At 40.1% G+C, this 13,151-nt stretch overlaps 1 protein-coding gene across 1 annotated transcript in view; it reads right to left on the reverse strand.

Moving 5' to 3' along the window:
- RFTN2 (raftlin family member 2) overlaps positions 1 to 13,151 on the reverse strand; it is a 64,120-nt gene that overhangs the window by 12,764 nt on the left and 38,205 nt on the right. The window contains exons 7-8 of the mRNA XM_041737664.1: positions 12,485 to 12,606; positions 11,138 to 11,241 (exon numbers count right to left, since the gene is read on the reverse strand). Of these exons, the coding sequence (XP_041593598.1) occupies positions 11,138 to 11,241; positions 12,485 to 12,606 (226 nt within the window). The remainder of the gene's footprint in view (positions 1 to 11,137; positions 11,242 to 12,484; positions 12,607 to 13,151) is intronic.

Raw genomic sequence — 13,151 nt, forward strand, 5'->3', positions numbered from 1 at the left:
TCAGGTAGAGAATCCCATGAGGGAACCAGACCTAGAAGTATGCAAAGATGAGGAGGGATCAATGCAGAATTATTCTTCTTGAATAGAAAGCAGGAGGATATCAGGATAGGATGGTGAGTAACCTGGAGTGAATTCTTTCCAACCCATTATAGGATGGAGCAAGTCTGAATGCCCTAGAATGTGATGTTTGACCTAGAGCAGTCTTCTTGACCTTTCCTAATAGGGTAAAACAGTAAATGAAGTGATGGCTTCTCAAAGGCTGACTATCTTAGGACAGTCTCTAGAAGCCCAGGTAAGAGTGGAAGTTCAGCATCTTCCCATCTCTTGGGGACGTCCTTAGAATAAGCTCCTCAATTTGAAATATGTCTGAGACCACTGTGTCCCTGGTTTTCTTAGGGCCATTCTGATTTTTTTTTTTACAATATTAAGTTTTATTTTTTTAATATTTTCTTTTTTTTTTAGTTTATTAATATATTTAAGTGATCTCTATACCCATTGTGGGGCTTGAACTCACAACCCTGTGATCAAGAGTTGTATGCTTTTCCAACTGAGCTAGGGCCACATTCTGACTTAAAATGTGTCCTGCAAAAAAAAAAAAAAGGTGTCCTTCTATTTTCAGAACATCTGTGAGATATGGAAATATTTTTTAAAGACTTTATTTATTTATTCATGAGAGACACAGAGAGAGAGAGAGGCAGAGACATAGGCAGAGGGAGAAACAGATTCCATGCAAGGAGCCTGATGTGGGACTCGATCCAGAGACTCCAGGATCATGCCCTGAGCCAAAGGCAGATGCTCAACTGCTGAGCCACACAGGCGTCCCAATGTGGAACTCTTTTTGCTCTAGAGAATCTAACCATAGTACAATTAAAAGAAAGAGGTCTGAAGTCTTACAGAGGGGGCAGCTATTTGGCAGGGTGAGTGCCTCATAGTCTCCAGTGCTCTTAAGGTAATTCTATTTACTAAGCTGGGATAGAATATTTGCCAGGGTGCCTGGGTGGCTCAGTTGGTTAAGTGTCTGCATTCAGGTAGGGACATGATCCCAGGGTCCTGGGACCAAGTCCTGCATTGCACTGGGCTCCCTGCTCAGCAGGAAGTCTGCTTCTCCCTATCCCTCTACCCCCCAACCCCACCCCTCTCTCTCACTTTCTCTCTCTCAAATAAATAAATAAAATCTTAAAAAAAAAAAAGAATATTTGCCTTGTAGCACAGATTCTAAAAGGATTTGACGGATGATGTCATTACAAGACCAAATAGTGTTTCAAATGCCCTGGATGCTCAAAGAACAGGGCCTATGTCTTCTATTTCCTACAGCAATTTTCATTCAAAAAGTTAACTGAGTAAATTAGTATTTCACTGAGAGGAATTTAAGGGTTTTTTTTTGAATTTAAGATATTTTTAAGAAATATCTACACCCAACATGAGGCTCGAAACTACAACTTCAAGATCAAGAGTTGCACGCTCCACTGACTGAGCCAGCAAGGCAACCCTCTTAGGAAAGCTCTTTAAGGTAGGCAGAGAAGATATTATTTTCCACATTTTAGGGATAAGGAAATTGAGACCCGGAATTTTTAAGAGTTTTGTCTTGGGTCTCCTCTATTTCCCATAACGTACTATCTCTTCAGCAAGTGTAAAATGAACTCAGTAAAGCCCTAATTACAGGGAAGAGTGGCCTAATTTAATTCCATTCTGACTGGAAAACTTTGTAATGAAAGGATAAGCACAGACTATTTTGCAGAAGTTCAGATATTTATGTAAGCATCTCTCAAATGCATCATTTCAGCTTTTAATATTTATGAGTTGTAGTGGAGAATAATGAAGGAAATAAACGCAAGTGTTCATTTTTCCCCCTGGGCCAAATTAGACTATTTAAACAGACCACAGAGGTCCTGGTGTTTCGCAAATGTAAGAAGAGACAGGAGCAACTTCTTGACCCACAGCATTTAAGTGTCACATTTATAAGATGGATCATTGAAATTTTGCCTTAAAAGATTCGCCCTAGGAATTCAGTTAAGAGTGAACAACATTACTTAAAATGAATAAGCACAAAAACAAAATTAAAAAGCAGTTCTATCATGGTTTGATAATATGTATATATATTTATGTATATATATATAGTGATATATATGTATATATATTTATTTATATATATATGTATATATATTTATTTTAAAGATTTTATTTATTCTTGAGAGAGAGAGAGAGAGAGAGAGAGAGAGGCAGAGACACAGGCAGAGGGAGGAGCAGGCTCCATGCAGGGAGCCCGACATGGGACTCGATCTCGGGTCTCCAGGATCAAGCCCTGGGCTGAAGGTGGTGCTAAACCGCTGAGCCACCCAGGTGTCACCTTTAGTGATATTTAGACTTTCAGATTTTTGCAGGAAGTTATGAGGACAACACGAACTTGTGCTTGGTCCAATATTTGCTTATGATTTCAAGCGTCTTTGAAACAGAGCTGGAGCACTTAGAATTTATGGGTGGGTAGGAGGAAGTCCTCCTATATTCTTTAGAATATAAAAACCAAGATCATGGTTAATGGTCCTGTATGAATTGTCATGTCTGCGCAGTTGCTCATGGTTAGTCTCAGAATTCGTACTTGTGTCATTCTCCCACCCCAATGCCCAAGCCACCACCTCTGCCTCTTTTCCAGGCTGCCCATCTTTTGAAATCCATTTCAAGGGTGACCTCTTTCAAAAAGTCCTCAATGATCCCTTAACTGAAGAATAACACCTCCTTTTTGGGCCTTCCATGGAACCCTCATTAGGAGCTCAGTCCCTCCACCATGTCCTGTTGTTGCTGGTACACATTTCCCTCCTACAAGGTCTAAGCTCCCTGAGGATCTTGTCTCCCCATCTCTGCATCTTCCATGTTAATTAGCAGAAAGCCCCCTTTCTAAATGGTGCTCAGTAAATATTTGAAGACTCAAAGACTATAAAAAAGTGGTAATTTGGTTTCTGTGATAATGTATTGATGTCCAGAACATGCACAAAAAAAAAAAAAATCGTAACAAGTGAGCAAAGTCTTAGAGGCGAAATAAAAGGCTTCTTAGGTGATGTTCATGACATTTAGTATGACTCTTTTAAGATTTAACTATTCCTTTTTCTCCTCACAAAACTTACTCTTTAGGCACACCAGCTTATAATAACTGTAGCTTAGACAATTTTATGTTAATTAGAGATATTAAAATGTCTCAAGTTACACCCAAATTTAAAAATAATTCACTTCTCCCCTTCCCCAGCTGCTTCAGGAAAGAGGAAGATTTTCTTAAACAATATATTAAGAAGGGTAATGATAGATACATTTGCCTATTTTAAAATTAAAAATTTCTGTTAATCAAAAGACATCATAAAGAGTAAAAAGACAAGCCACAAAGAATTAGGGAGGATAATTGCAACATATCTAACAAATAAAGGTCTGATATCCAGTATAAATAAAAAATTTCTTATAAATAGAACTTTAATTGTGGGTAAAAGATTTAAATAGATGCTTTACAAAATAAAAATACCAAATGGCCAATATACATATGAAAATGTGCTCAATCTCAGTAGTCACTAGGTAAAAAAATTAAAACCACACTGAGATCATACTGTATGCACACTAAGGTGGCAAAATTTAAAAATCTGACAAGATTTTTCTTGGAGCAATGGGAACTTCATATTCTGCAGTTAGGAGTGTAAACTGCAACATTCCACTTGGAAAGAGTTTGGCATTTATCTAATAAAGCTGAAGAAATGCTCTATGACCCCGCAGTTCCAGTCCTAGATCTATACTCTTGAGAAACTCATGCCCATGTACACTAGGATCCCTGCTCATGTTCAGGACAGTACTGCTCACCACAGTCAACCACTGGAGGCAACCAAGCCACCAGTAAGCAGGATGGATAAATAAATTGCTACATGCAACAAGGGTAAATCTTACAAACAACGCTAAGTAAAAGAAACAACACGTAGTAAAAGATACAACACGTGTATATTAATAGACATATATATATTATATATATGTCTATTAATATTTACTTACATATATATAAAACTCCATGTGTATACAATTCAAAAACAGACAAAACTAAATTGTATTGTTTAGGTATGCATGCATGAGTGAACAAACACTTAGGCAAAGCAAGGAAGTGATTATCCTAAAAACTGGGATGTTACCTCTGAGTAAAGGGAGTAGGAAATACACGGGTACTTCTCAGATGCCAGCAACAGATGGACTATTTCTTGTCCAGTGGAAAGTACACAAGTGATTACAATTCCACCCATTTGTGTTTTGTGCACTTCCGACGTATGTGTTGACGACAAATTGTTTTAAGACTATGTGCAATGGTGACATGTGGGAGACTGTAGATTTACACATGATAAAAACGCTCCCTCCCCTTTCACATTTATTATTTGGTAAAAATCAGTCTTGAATTCTTTGGGTTTTGAATTAGAAGAGGTCTTTAGGAATTCATTCACCTGTATTCACTTTTCTTTGAATATATCCTGCACTTTCCTGTTATTTTGTTTTGTTTTGTTTTGCTTAAGATTGCCAGAGAGAGGAAATAATTTGTGGTATGCATACTTCAACTTTTCACCTTCTAAGCCTGTGGCAGACAGCACTAATTGATCACTGCATTCTTTTTTTGCTAACCCTGGTTCTAGTCTCAGAATCCTTGGTTTTATAGTGTTCCAGGCAGCCACTACCAACAGATCAGTGCTGCTATGTGAGATGGAATGGAATAGTAAATAGTTACCTCTATCTGCCACTGGAGTATTTCCCTCTCTAAAACTGATTTTGGAAGATCTATTCTTTCCTAAAGGTCCCCCTCAGACACCACAGTTTTCACAGACCTGACCTCTTCCCTCAATGAAGTCTTCAAACATATTCACCTGCCTTATGCGCAACTCTTCATTATTGCTTCTTCAAGAAGACTTTTTAGATATTTCTCTCCTAATTCCCCACATCCCCCATTACATTTTTATAAAAAGATTTTATGTATTTATTAATTTGAGAGAGAGAGAGAGAGAGAGAAGGAGCAAGTGGAGTGGCAGAGGGAGAGGGAGAAGCAGACTCCTCACTGAGCACAGAGCCAGATGCAAGGGTTCTTTCCCAGGACCCTGAGAACGTGACCTGATCCAAAGTCAGACACTTCACTGGATGAGCCACCAGGTGAGATGTGCCCCCATCCCCACTTTTACATTTTAGCATGCACCTTTATAGCTATGTACTTAGTCATAAAGTTCCTTGGCCTTATGACTCTGGTTTGTTTCTCAGGGTCATACATTAGTATAAGTGTGTTAAAAACTAAAAAGAGCACTCCCACAATTTAGCTCCTCCCAACCTCTCCACCTGATAAAATATTAAAAATTTAAGTTCAGATGAGGAAGGGATAACTGCAAGTATTCACAATAGACAAATTGACTATTTTGTAAAACATGGCATTATCAAAATGCTGGTCATTGCAAGATTACCATGAGCTTAACTTTGAATTACACCATACTGTTTCTATAGAATTTAAATTAGAAAGGGAAGAGGGACGGCTAGGTGGCTCAGCAGTTGAGGTCTGCCTTGGGCAGTGATCCCAGGGGTTGGGGATCATGTCCCACATGGGGCTCCTTGCAGGAAAGCCTGCTTCTCCCTTTCCCGGTGTCTCTGCATCTCTCTCTCTCTCTCTCTCTCTCTCTCTCTGTGTCTCTCATGAATAAATAAATAAATAAAATCTTAAAAAAATTAGAAAGGGAAGAGAACTGCATTAGCATGGACTAGATATGAAGCCCTAGCCTTTCCCTCCACTGTGTATAAATATGAGGCTCCTGCTTTGGTTGCCACACAATGGCAGAGAGGAAATCATTGGGGCACTTAAGTGTCTCATATGACTACATAGAATTCTAGTGTTTCTGGGCTATGGTGACCACAAGGCTGTAGAGTAGAGGGGGTGGAGTAGGGGATGCAGAAGGAGGGGCAGGGCCCCTAATATCACAGCAAGAAAACTTTTCTCCTTTTGTTATTCAGATCTTGTTCTTAAGGACTAGATTTTTTTTTTAAGATTTTATTTATTCATTCATGAGAGACAGAGAGAGAGAGAGAGAGAGAGAGAGAGAGAGAGAAGCAGAGACACAGGCAGAGGGAGAAGCAGGCTCCATGCGGGGAGCCGGATGCAGGACTTGATCCTGAGGCTCCAGGACCATGCCCTGGGCTGAAGGCAAGTGCCCAACCGCTGGGCCACTGGGGCTGCCCAAGGACTAGACTTTTTTGATATTCTCAGAACATTATGACTTGATCCATAGTACCCAAAAGCCCCTGCTTTTAAATTCTGTCTTCTGAGACATAAATGAGGGTCTACAGTTTTTTCTATATTGTGTTCTAAAATGCTTTTTCTCTCCGTAAGGCTATAATCCAGTCTTTCTGAAGTACATGAGAATCACCTTGGGTTCTTGTTAAAATGTTCCCTCCCCTCATCCTTTTCCTGATTTTTCTTCAAGGAGAGGGGAATGACCCTGCTGTTTGAGGAAGCCACACAGAGGGAACTTTGGCTCCTCTTGCATTTTCCTCTTGCATTTTCCTCTGGTCATTATTTTAGGGTTAGCAATATTATCTGCTGGTTCAGCTAATTTGATCCTCTACCAGATTTGCCCTGAAGAGTTTAATGTCAATTTTCACCTTGATTTCTTGAAAAGAAAAGGATTGGGTCTATTTGTATAATTACATAGTGATAATGATTAAGAGGGGATGCTGGCAAGTTTTCACAGCGGACAACAATAACCCTGGAATAATGTAGTGCTATCTGATTACCACATTATGATGTTTCCATGGCAATGTCGCTTTAAACATTGGTGGTGTGATATTGCCTAGGATAATGAAGCAACAACCTTAGTGTAAGGACACACTACGAAAATGTTTTTATGCAATCCAGTAACAGGATATATTTGAGTAATGAAAGAAATGAGGGCAAAATGCCTTATGTATAGACCATTCAAGTTATGGTTTAGGTAACAGGAGAGTGGGCAAAAGTTGAAATTGCTTAAGACACTATTGTGTAAGAGACAAAAATATTTAACTGGCAATGGTTCTACATGTTTTCCGACATGTGGGTCCCAAAAGAAAATTCATGACACATATTGGTTTTTCTGGATATGAGTATACTTATAAGCTTTTATCTTTACAGTGTTGTTATTTATATATGTTCCTTTTATTGGCTCATAATCCTCAGTGCTGATTTAGTGTATAGTAAACTACAGTATTTACATCTTCTAAAATATCCTGATTTAGGACAGGATCACCGTTGCATAATGGGTTTCAACTTCTTGGGGATTTTGGTTCTGCTGAAGGATTAGTTCCCACAGAACAGCTCTAATTTATTAGCCTACTTTCCATAGCCCCTGCATGGGTACTTTGCAGGTATGGTCTCGCTTAATCATCATGATAGTCCAGTAAAGTTGATATTATTGTACCATTTCCCAAATGAGGAAAATGAGACTTAAGGAGGATAGGTGACCTCTCAAGTTCACAGGGCTAGTTCATGGTAAAGCTATAATTAAAATGAGATCTGTTTAGCTTGCAGCCTAGACTGTTCTAGTTTTAGACTAAAAACTTTCTGGCTCCATCCTCTATCTAGACCAAGATGAACTGTATGTAGTATTTTTCTTTATATTTAAAGATGACATAGCTGACAGTGAATACTACCTTTGTGTTTACTTAAGCAGCTAAGAAAAGTATGTGACTGTCACAGAGAGCATATTTGGACAAGAATAAGAAGGCAGAGAATTAACAGGTTTCATCAATATTTTTTGTTACCAGATAATAACAATGAAATTTTACATTCACCTTATGGCATCTACTTTATAGGCACCTGAAAGGACCCAAGTTATAAAACATAAAGGAACAAAATAAACATCAACATTACACAATGTTCCTGGCATATGAAAGAGCAGTAGACATTGTTTGTTCTAGAATGTCATGTTGCGTAAGTGTGATTATTGTTAAAAAGCATTTTTCTACTATTTTCTATCCAGGGTAAATTGCAGATTCTAAATGGTGATGCATTTTAGATCTCATTATTCTGTGAAGGTTCCATCTAACTTTGACAGTCTGTATTCTTCATTTTACTGCTCCTGTACAACCTATACTTGCTTAGGTACATAGGTTTGACCTGCCTCAACCCGAATGTAAGCCTGGTTATGTACTAAATTTAGCTTAACTAGCCTAGGCCCCTTTAGGACAGACACTATATATAGCTTACACATCTTTCTATTAACTGGTTGATTTTTTTACTTTTCAAATTGCTTTTTTTTAATCACAGAATAAATATGTATTCCTTGTAAGAAGTCAAATCACAGAAAATGTATAAAGACAAAGTAGAAATCCCCACTTTCCCTGTTCCCCGCCCACAATCCCAAGAGCTGACCATTCACTACAATTTTCTGTGTAGCTTTTTAGCCTTCATATACACCATTCCATTTTTTTTTAAAGATTTTATTTATTTATTCATGAGAGACACAGAGAGAGACACAGACACACAGGTAGAGGGAGAAGCAGGCTCCATGAAGGAGCCCGATGCAGGACTCGATCCCAGGTCTACAGGATCACACCCTGGGCTGATGGTAGGTGCCAAACTGCTGAGCCACCCAGGGATCACCTACACCATTCCTTTTGATAGACATTTATATTGTGTCCAATTTTTTGCTATTACAAACTGTTATTTAATGAGCAGTCCTGCAACTAGTCCTTTTGTTAGTTTTAAGTATTCCTAAAGATGAGCCCTCATGATGAGGGCCTGAAAGTGCTGCTCTGACCCCACAGTACCTCAAGGGGTACTAGGGGTAGAGGAAGCTGGGATAGTGGTGAGATAGTGGTGCTACCTCTGTTTCAAAAACAATGTACAGGCAGCCTGGGTGGCTCAGTGGTTTAGTGCTGCCTTCGGCCCAGGTCGTGATCCTGGGGACCCAGGATCGAGTCCCGCGTTGGGCTCCCTGCATGGAGCCTGCTTCTCCCTCTGCCTGTGTGTCTGTGTCTCTCTCTGTGTCTCTAATAAATAAATAAAATCTTTAAAAACAACAACAACAACAACTGTACAGCTACTCCTCACTCCTGCAAGGCTCCTATTCACTGGGGGCAGCCTATGACCTTATGCAGTTTGACACTCAGGACAAGGCGGTTAAGTCAGGTGTGGCTTCAGGTTCCACCACCCTCCTGCTTCACATTAGACTTGAGACCTCTTCTTTCCCATCTTTGGGCTCAGTCCCAAACCAACCAGAAGCAGGAGATTTTGAAGGGGCTCCAGCCCATGTTCTCTGGCTCAGCACCCAGCCCTGTAGGCTAGCTACCTAATCAGTGCTCAATCAGTCATTCGTATCACTTTAAGAAAAAATTTTGACATTTTTATTTTAAGTTGGCTCCACCCCCAACGTGGGGCTTGAACTCAAGACCCTGAGGTCAAGAGTCACATGCTCTACTGACTGAGCCAGCCAGGTGCTTCAAGAAAAATTTAGACTCATGACAGCAGAATCCCTGAAATGGAAGGGAGGTGATAAATGTATTTTTCATTGGGGAAAAAGGAACAGGAAAGGTTCAGAATTCATAGTACTTTTAGGAAGAGCTAACTGTAATGGGCTAGATGACCCCCTAAATTATACACCTATGAGAACCATCAAAAAGAGATGAGAAGTCCAAAAACAAATTATTCTGAGGGAGGGTGAAGAGTGGGATAGATCAATGCTTGGGCATGACTGTGAGGGGTAGAAAGGCAGGGAAGAGGAGTTCCTTTCTCACTACCTCCTGCAAAATTCCTCTAAAGTTAAGGAGCTTCAGGGGCTTGTGAAAATTCAGATTCATGGGTCTCACCCTCAAAGCTTCTGACTGTTCCATTGGGGTGGGCCTCCAGCATTTGTATGAGCATAGGCTCCTCAGCTGGTTTATGCTGCTTGGTCTGAAGACCAAATCTTAAGATTTGCTGTACTGTGACCTGACAGGTATGTCATAGATTTTTAAAAGTTGGGAAACAATGCTTCAGGGAGTTGTCACTCATAATTTGAGAATAGTTACCAATAGATCTCTGAGAAGAAAACTAGATTAATTGCTTACTTCTAACCCCTCCTTTTAAAGCCTGAATACCTTTACTCTGTATCAACCTTCGTCCCTCTTCCTGCCTGAAGAAGATGTGGTTTTATTATAAAGTTTGTGGGGAAGTTGGGATACTGGGCAGGAGTGAATTGCTAAACTGAGAAAAGCAGAGAAGGCTGGAGGGTGGGTGAGACGGAGAAAGGAGGCGTTGCCGCCTTTAGCTACACCTGACAACAATGTTAACCTGAGGGTCATTGAGGCTGCTGAAGGGGACGGCCAGTGGGACTGTGCTGTTCTCTGCTGGCAGCCTTGGCCTATGCAGGACTGCCTTGGCACTCAAGCATTTTCTGGAAGCCAAAGAAGGTAGAGGGAACATCTCTGAGTCCAGAGGATAGCAAGCACTTTATACAGAAGAATTACTTGATTTCTTTCTCTCTCTTAAAAAAAGGTACGATTCAATTTTTCCTTCCCAGGAAAGGAAATGGGGAAAGTTAGCAAAAGGAGAAAAGGAAAGGTTGGTGAAGTGATGGCATTTTGGTTCTAATGTGGGCACTTCATCTGAGTGGAAATAGCTAACAAGTCTGTGCTCTGGGTGGGGGTGAGAGGGACTCAGCCCCCTCACCGGAGGAGGAATGGAGGCAGCAGTGCCTGTGAGTTTGCATCCGGGCCTCCCTGGCCCCCACTGACCAGGGCTGTGCACCATGGGGAGGGTGCATTTGCACACACAGTGCCGAAGAGGAGGATGAAAGGTCTACAGAGGGGGCTGAACTGTTCTGTTTGCAGATTGATATAGACTCAACCTTCACTTCACGGTCAGTGTTGTGAGTGGCCCTAAGCTGGGAGTCAGTCTCCTGTGCCCCTGCATGGCTGGGCCGTGGGAACCTGAGCATGCCCCCAGGAAGGAGAGGTTATAGCTTGTACATCTATAACTTGAGGGGATTAGGGCAGCTGATCTCCAAGGTCCATGAAATCAGATTAGAATTTCAATGAAATGCTTTCTGTAGACATTACATAAGCAATTGTTGAACTGAGTTATCTAAAAAAAGAGCTATATTTTAGGATTAAATGAGGGTTTGTAAGGATCTTTTGGCATTACCTGTCATGTCTCAGTATAGGTGTAGGCAACACGCTTGTCAGGAGCCATCCAAACTCAGCCAGAGTGTGCAGCAGAGGGCCGTAATCCGTTTTGATTTCACACCCCTGAGTAAATAAGCATAGGAGCTCATAGCCTTAATGGCAAGGACAACCAGCTACACAGGTGATTACAATAAAGGGTGATGGGTATGACGGTAAAGGGAGTTCATGCTCCATGAAATACAATTTCACCAGCTGCACTTCCTGGGCTTCATTTTCTGCTACTTGCTGCTTTCTAACCATTGAACCAAGGCAGAAACACTGGGGATCAGAGTAGAGAGAGGTTACCATATGGTTCTCCAGAGTTTGGGTCTTCCTTCTGTCTTGTTCCCTTGGTCTTGTATAGGCATCAGTCTTTAAGGTATGGGGCTTGGAAATCGGCATTTTTAAAAAGCTCCCTTGTGATTTGGATCCAAGTAGTTTACAGACCACAGTAATAGAAACACAGGTCAAGGGATTGGGAAGTGAGGACAAGAGTAGGAAGTGAAGGGGGGGAGGGGGAGTGAAAGGTGAATGGGGCTTAGATGCAGAGTCATTTCCCTGCTTTTTACTCATTTGGAATTGATTTTTACTTGGAGCTTTACCTCTTTCCCCAAATCCTTTCCTTCCCCTCAGTGGGATTTCTGATTTCTTTGAAACCTCTCTCTATGCCCTTATAAGGCCAGAAAGGTAATCGTGTTCATGGAAGAGCCTGTCAGTGAGGGCCTCATACACACAACACAATATACCTGAATTCAGTCTGTACACCTCAAGGGCAGTCCATTCGGGGACATCTGAATTCAGAGTGCACAACATCAGCAGCAATGTCATCTCTGATTAGGAAGGACAATGCTGTGTGTACATATTTGGCCTGGCGAGAGAGAGAACACCTTTTGGATATTTTTGCCTTTGAAAGTCAATTCACAAGGTAAAGAAAAGTCAGTCACATTGGTTGCTTGGAGATAAAATGGTAGTTATTGACTGAGTTTTTTTTCAGTTTCAGCCAGTTGTCATGGCATGTGTAAAGAGAATCTCAGTGCCAGGGAACTTTGCTTAGGATTAGATTAGAATGTCAAGTCTTTGGGAATCTACTGCTATTTAGAAAAAGGTAATTATTTTGCTATCTTATAACAAAGTTGAACATTGAGTAAAGGAAATCACCCTTTCACAAATCTGAACAAAGTCTGTTTTTGCACTTGTGATGAAATTGTGAATCTTGCACAAACACATGTTTGAAGGAAGGATGCTGCATGTATTAGGCAATGAAGATCTTTATCATGTAAAACTAAATATAAAATTAAAGCTAAATTGTCAGAAAACTGCAGTTTACCTCAATAACGGTCCATTGTTCTACGACGATGGCATCATTTCCTTTCCTACTGGAACCAGGAACTCCAGAACCTTCTTCTTCATAGATAAAGAATCCTTCCAAAGATTTAGGCAAATGGTCCCCTGTGAGGAAAAGGATACAATTAAGAAAAGATGCAAATACTGAGTATCTCTTAAGATCATTTAAATCCCTAGATAACTGTTTTAGGAAGCGGAAAGAAAAGCACTTGTATTGCCTGAATCAATAACATCCTCCTCCTTCTCTTTGAAGGTTATTATTTTTTTTGGGGGGGGGGATTCAAGACAGTTTTGCACTTCACTGAATTAAAATCACACTGGAAATATGAAAACTACAATAACAAAAACAAGATAAAATAATATTGTACAATGAGAAGCAAGTGGATTTCCTAAGCCAAAAAAACATCGGGAAATGATCTTGACCTTGAAATCAAATTTTGGTTTCTAATCTGTATGTTTATGCATATTAATCACACCATTAAGAGAGAAAACATAAAAAATGTTAATCCTTGAAATTACAGTTGTGATATTAAAAAGAATGTGAGGTAAGATTACTTCAAAAAATACAAACACAAAACAATTCTTCCATGATGCTTTAAAAAAATAATAAAAGAATGGTAACAGGAAAATACTAAACAGAAGTCATTGTC

Source organism: Vulpes lagopus, chromosome 22 (assembly GCF_018345385.1).
Source record: "Vulpes lagopus strain Blue_001 chromosome 22, ASM1834538v1, whole genome shotgun sequence".
Lineage (NCBI taxonomy): Eukaryota > Metazoa > Chordata > Mammalia > Carnivora > Canidae > Vulpes > Vulpes lagopus.